Source organism: Ipomoea triloba, chromosome 16 (genome assembly GCF_003576645.1).
Source record: "Ipomoea triloba cultivar NCNSP0323 chromosome 16, ASM357664v1".
In the NCBI taxonomy this organism is placed as follows: Eukaryota; Viridiplantae; Streptophyta; class Magnoliopsida; order Solanales; family Convolvulaceae; genus Ipomoea; species Ipomoea triloba.
In genome coordinates, this window is record NC_044931.1 from 8,388,921 (window position 1) to 8,396,261 (window position 7,341).

General features: G+C 32.2%; 1 protein-coding gene across 1 annotated transcript; it reads right to left on the reverse strand.

Moving 5' to 3' along the window:
- Positions 1–3,311: 3,311 nt before the first annotated feature.
- LOC116007937 (protein transport protein SEC13 homolog B-like) lies at positions 3,312–4,221 on the reverse strand. Its single transcript, XM_031248596.1, has one exon. The coding sequence runs from the start codon at positions 4,215–4,217 to the stop codon at positions 3,312–3,314; it is 906 nt and encodes a 301-aa protein (XP_031104456.1). The 5' UTR covers positions 4,218–4,221.
- Between the last annotated feature and the right edge of the window lie 3,120 nt (positions 4,222–7,341).

The following is a 7,341-nucleotide window of genomic DNA, read 5'->3' on the forward strand; positions in this document are numbered from 1 at the left end:
AAAAAAAAAAAAAAAAAAAACGCGAAATCTTCAATGCATTTGATATAGATCTGGAATTTCTCACTGCGTCTCCGCAAGCAAAGATTCAATCGTAATCAACAAAAAGGCGGAGAAAAGAACTCTACGATTAAACTGTGCCTACCGCCTACGAATATATAAAAGCCAACATACAAACAAATTACAAACAGAGATTTCAAGACATAGAGCTTACCGGTTAGGGAGAATGTAATCTGAATGGCAGATCGGATCAGAGGTATAGGCTGCTAAGAGAATGCCGGAAACAGGTAGTGTACATGAGAATGGAGAGTTAACTGCTAAGCGTTCATTCTAAGGGCTGTTAGAGAAAGTTGTGNATGTGATCTGAATGGCAGATCGGATCAGAGGTATAGGCTGCTAAGAGAATGCCGGAAACAGGTAGTGTACATGAGAATGGAGAGTTGACTGCTAAGCGTTCATTCTAAGGGCTGTTAGAGAAAGTTGTGAATTGTATTACCGGTTTGTTGTGATTGGCTCGGGTCAGGGAACCCGAATTTCATACGGAGTAACTGAAATCAAGCCGGCTTGATTTCCTTTTTTTATTTGTTATTTTATTTTGTAAATTTTTATAATAAAATTTATTTTAAAATTTTTAATTTTATTAATTATACATATAGTATTTTTTCAAAATTTTTATTTTGTTATTTAAAATTTGTATTTAACATCGAAATTATAATTATAGAGTTGAAATTATTAATTATAGAAAAGTGAATAAAACAATAGATGATGTGTAGGAGTTTAAATTAGTAGACTCACAAAAAGAAAGAAAATGGGATAAGAAGTGGAGAGAAAATAAGAGATGAGAAGAGCATCCGTAATAGTAGTGTTTTTTTGTGATGTTTCAGAAGTTTTTTTAAGTGTACTTAGGAAAGATAATATGAGAGGAGAAATATATAAAAAATAGAAAAAGGAAAAAAAAATCAAAACAAAAAAGGGTGTGAAAGTGAATCTGACAAGAGAATAACGAGCACCCGCCTAGTGGGCATTTGTTGTGNATGAGAATGGAGAGTTGACTGCTAAGCGCTCATTCTAAGGGCTGTTAGAGAAAGTTGTGAATTGTATTACCGGTTTGTTGTGATTGGCTCGGGTCAGGGAACCCGAATTTCATACGGAGTAACTGAAATCAAGCCGGCTCGATTTCCTTTTTTTATTTGTTATTTTATTTTGTAAATTTTTATAATAAAATTTATTTTAAAATTTTTAATTTTATTAATTATACATATAGTATTTTTTCAAAATTTTTATTTTGGTATTTAAAATTTGTATTTAACATCGAAATTATAATTATAGAGTTGAAATTATTAATTATAGAAAAGTGAATAAAACAATAGATGATGTGTAGGAGTTTAAATTAGTAGACTCACAAAAAGAAAGAAAATGGGATAAGAAGTGGAGAGAAAATAAGAGATGAGAAGAGCATCCGTAATAGTAGTGTTTTTTTGTGATGTTTCAGAAGTTTTTTTAAGTGTACTTAGGAAAGATAATATGAGAGGAGAAATATATAAAAAATAGAAAAAGGAAAAAAAAATCAAAACAAAAAAGGGTGTGAAAGTGAATCTGACAAGAGAATAACGAGCACCCGCCTAGTGGGCATTTGTTGTGNGTAGGAGTTTAAATTAGTAGACTCACAAAAAGAAAGAAAATGGGATAAGAAGTGGAGAGAAAATAAGAGATGAGAAGAGCATCCGTAATAGTAGTGTTTTTTTGTGATGTTTCAGAAGTTTTTTTAAGTGTACTTAGGAAAGATAATATGAGAGGAGAAATATATAAAAAATAGAAAAAGGAAAAAAAATCAAAACAAAAAAGGGTGTGAAAGTGAATCTAACAAGAGAATAACGAGCACCCGCCTAGTGGGCATTTGTTGTGCGCCCAACATACACAACTCTCCTTCTTCTTTCTGACGCAATTACTGTTCCAAAAATTCATTTTGCAGTTTGACCCAACTAATTCTCTCTCATTTTTCTCTTCCCTCTACATCACTATCCTAAAAACCATTGCTATAGATGCGTTTTATAAAGTGATGCCAGGAATTTGGACCCACAATTTTGTGGATAAAAATGGGAGAACCATTGTGAATGCCCTAGTAATATAATAATAATAATAATAATAATAATAATAATAATAATAATAATAATAATAATAATAATAATAATAATAATAATAATAATAATAATAATAATAATAATAATAATAATAATAATAGACATTCAAAAGAGCAATAAATAGATAAGTTGACGTTAAAAAATTAATTGTCATTTCAATAAACTATAAAAATATAACTTGTTATTAACCTGGTATAAGGAGTAAAATTAATTTAGTTGCATCAGTTTTTTAAATTTAATAACTTATTTAATTTTTTTTAGAGTGTGATGATTTTTTTTTTTTGAAAATCAATAAAGAGACATTCCTCTGAAGAGACATTACACCCTGAGAGCTGAAAGAGTTGTTTTATCTAAACATTCTGCTATATATGTAAAACAGTGATCACAAAGTTCAAAATAGTATAGTAAAAGTGCTGATATTTGAAACTTTAACATTTTTATTCAACTTTTTTTGTTCCCTTGTCATGTTTACTCTTTTTTTTTTTTATAATACTATTAATCATTAATTACACTAAAGTTTTTTTTTTTATAATACTATTAATCATTAATTACACTAAAGAATTATATTAAAGGCATAAAGATCTAAATAATGAAGATCAATAAAGTGTAAGTAGAGTTGTTAAAATGGCCCTACTTGCGGGCAGCTGCGGGCCCGCTCCTTGGTGGAACTGGATAAGTTGGCCCGCGGGCTAGGTGGACCGGCCTACCCCTGCCTCATAATGCTCTATCTGGCACATATCATAATGCTCTATATGCACAAATTTAATGCACCATATTAGTTCTCATTGACTCACGGGGTGGTTGGTTCTTATAGGAACATCATCTATGTATATATGTTTAATATGACAAAATCAACAAATTTAGAATGTGGGATATTTGATACGGAAAATTTTGTTTTCTATTTTCTGGAGAAAATTTTTAATTAGTAAACAGGCACTCAATTTTCTTTATTGCCAATTAGACACAGCAGTCGGGTATTAATTCCGAACCAAATTTTTTTTTTCCTTTCTAATTTGAACATAACAGTGAAAATTCAGTAGAAAGGTATTAGTAAGGCTATCATCAATCATCACCATCAACAAACGAATACATTACAGCCTTACAGGAATGGTTTAAAACAATATTTAAAAAAAAAAGGTGTGAATGAAACACAATTTCTGCATAACCAGAATTCTAATGGTCAGTTTTGAGTTGTTGCCACTCCCCATCCACTGCTTCTTTCCACAGCGTGACATTATTGTCCCCAGAGGCTACAGCCAACATGTTTCCTGTCAGAGACCATGAAACCCTCCAAACAGGATTCTTGAAGTCATTCAAAACCTTCCCCTCCCATTGATCTCCTTCTTTTGCCACACTCCATATAACAACAGTCCCGTCCTCGGAAGCACTTGCAATTGTCGACTTTGGAAGCCCCAAGTTGGGTGCCCACGCGACATCCCTCACCCAATTACTGTGCTTCTGAAGGGCCGGGAGAGAATCCATCTTCCAAACGCCGTTACAGAGCTTCCACACCTTCACTGTGTTATCACACCCACCAGATGCAAGCTTACGAACAGGATCAAGTAAACCAGAGCCAACTATAGCACCAGGAACCATTGGAGGAGCCCATGACACTGCAGTTACTCCAACAGGGTGTGCCTGATCGATTCTTTTGGTGTCCCAACTACCATCCGACCTGGCACTATAAACAGAGATACATCCATCAGAAGATCCACAGGCCAAGCACAGCCCAAGTTCATGGGGAGCCCAAGAAATAGAATTGACCGATGATTTATGCTCACTGAAAACACGATATTGTGTCCATTCATTTTGGTTGCCTTCCTTCCAGATTATGACTTTACCATCATAGGAACAGGAAGCAAGGAGTGAACCAAATTTGGGGTGTGCCCAAGCAACCTGCCAAACTGGACCACGATGACCACTTAGAGTAGCAAGATGCTGCGTAGTAGAATTGTTGCTCACACGAGTTATTTTGATCATTGCATCAGACGAAGCTGTTGCCACACGTTTTCCATAGTAATCCATGGATACGTCATGTACTATGTCAGTATGACCTGTTTCAATCTTCTGTGCAGGCATCTTATTGTGTAGTTATTATTCACCAACTTTCTGCCTACATTTTGTATATGAAATCAAAATTACACAACCACAAGGATACTTAATATTTTCATAGTATGCAGTTGAAAAATCAAATAAATCGTATATGGCATTATACATATGTAAAAAATTAGATGAACTTCATAGTCAGACAGTTTGAAAAGTATACAAATGTTGGACTCAAGTGAAAGGAAAATGCAGAGTCTTATTAGGGTGTGATTATTTAGAAAATATATATTTCGTTCTCNATTTTTCTAAGTTCTCATTATCCATTAGAAATTTGAGAAAAAAAAATAAAAAACAAGTTCTAATTGAATTATTTCCCATTTATAAAATATGAACTCATTTGAAAAAAAAATCCTATAAAAATATGAACGTAAATGGTAAGTCAAAATAGTATGAACAAATTTGGATCTCAAATCAAATCAGGCGGTTCAGGCCCAATCTGATTTTATTTTTGGATTTGAATATCAACTTTTTTTTTTAGATATAAAAAGTAAACTAAAAATCTAACTGAAATATAGTTTTGATATTGAAGTAAATGAAATCAGGATACGATATAAAATTACAAATAATAATGGGATTCAAAATTCATTAATTGATGTAAATCTTGTATCTATTATCTGCTTTGGATCAAGTTTGCAGTTCAGATTGTTACTTTTAATTTTAACCAAATCATGACCCAACATGATTTCAAATGACACTACTTTTGGGAAACTTAAAAGTCAGTGAAAATCAAACAAAATATGCATATCCAAGCTCTTGTACTAGATGGTATGGGACGGACAACAATGAATGATGTCCTTAGTGGAACTGTGGAAGATAGATTTCAAATGTGCAATTGTGGATAATGAGGGCAAGCAAACAAAATGTTGGATATTTAGCAGCGATCATTCTGTAGTTGTGGTAATATGGATAGGTAGATTTTGGAGAGTGAGGTTGGGCATCAATTTGGTGGGTATCACCTGAATTTTATTTTGAATATACAAAAATTTCAGATATAACCCACAAACTAATTCAGGAAATCCCCCACCATAGCAAACTTTTTTTTCTTTTGAAGTGTATTGTAAGTAACTGCTAGTATGTTACACAGCACACTAGCACAGTAGAACACGGGATATATGCTTCACCAAATACTCCATAATTAATATGTCAAATGAAAAGACAAAAGACTGGTGCGTGAAACAAGACAGCTATCTTCCTTCTTCTCCCAAGATTGCTATCTAATTAGACAGAAACTAAATGCTAAAGCCCTAACAAAGAAGATGCAAGTTAGCATAAACAATTTGTGTGATATGGAAGGCATAAACAGAACTTATTTGCTTTTAGCAAACTCAAACGCTTATATAGAACACAAAAATGTAAAATTTGCCATAGATGCTCCGAATAGACATTTATTATGTCATATATCATAACTAAGCATACTTCATAATCATTCAGCCCAAAGAAGCACTGCTAGTAACAAAATCATTCTGACAGCCAAAAAGAACCTTAGAACATGATAGTAAAGATAAATGGAACGCATATAACTTAAATGAAATTAGGAAATCCAAATGACACCTAAAATTACACCACCTCAAAAAAAAAAAAAAAAACACGAAATATTCAATGCATTTGATATAGATCTGGAATTTCTCACTGCGTCTCCGCAAGCAAAGATTCAATCGTAATCAACAAACAAAAAGGCGGAGAAAAGAACTCTGCGATTAAACTGTGCCTACCGCCTACGAGTATATAAAAGCCAACATACAAACAAATTACAAACAGAGATTTCAAGACATAGAGCTTACCGGTTAGGGAGAATGTGATCTGAATGGCAGATCGGATCAGAGGTATAGGATGCTAAGAGAATGCCTGAAACAGGTAGTGTACATGAGAATGGAGAGTTGACTGCTAAGCGCTCATTCTAAGGGCTGTTAGAGAAAGTTGTGAATTGTATTACCGGTTTGTTGTGATTGGCTCGGGTCAGGGAACCCGAATTTCATACGGAGCAACTGAAATCAAGCCGGCTTTATTTCCTTTTTTTATTTGTTAAACTGAAATCAAGCCGGCTTTATTTCCTTTTTTTATTTGTTATTTTATTTTGTAAATTTTTATATTTCCTTTTTTTATTTGTTATTTTATTTTGTAAATTTTTATAATAAAATTTATTTTAAAATTTTTAATTTTATTAATTATACATATAGTATTTTTTCAAAATTTTTATTTTGTTATTTAAAATTTGTATTTAACATCGAAATTATAATTATAGAGTTGAAATTATTAATATTTAACATCGAAATTATAATTATAGAGTTGAAATTATTAATTATAAACATCGAAATTATAATTATAGAGTTGAAATTATTAATTATAGAAAAGTGAATAAAACAATAGATGATGTGTAGGAGTTTAAATTAGTAGACTCTAAAACAATAGATGATGTGTAGGAGTTTAAATTAGTAGACTCACAAAAAGAAAGAAAATGGGATAAGAAGTGGAGAGAAAATAAGAGATGAGAAGAGTATCCGTAATAGTAGTGTTTTTTTGTGATGTTTCAGAAGTTTTATCCGTAATAGTAGTGTTTTTTTGTGATGTTTCAGAAGTTTTTTTAAGTGTACTAGTGTTTTTTTGTGATGTTTCAGAAGTTTTTTTAAGTGTACTTGTGTTTTTTTGTGATGTTTCAGAAGTTTTTTTAAGTGTACTTAGGAAAGATAATATGAGAGGAGAAATATATAAAAAATAGAAAAAGGAAAAAAAAAATCAAAACAAAAAAGGGTGTGAAAGTGAATCTGACAAGAGAAATAACGAGCACCCGCCTAGTGGGCATTTGTTGTGCGCCCAACATACACAACTCTCCTTCTTCTTTCTGACGCAATTACTGTTCCAAAAATTCATTTTGCAGTTGGACCCAACTAATTCTCTCTCATTTTTCTCTTCCCTCTACATCACTATCCTAAAACCCATTGCTATAGATGCTCTTTATAAAGTGATGCCAGGAATTTGGACCCACAATTTTGTGGATAAAAATGGGAGAACCATTGTGAATGCCCTAGTAATATAATAATAATAATAATAATAATAGACATTCAAAAGAGCAATAAATAGATAAGTTGACGTTAAAAAA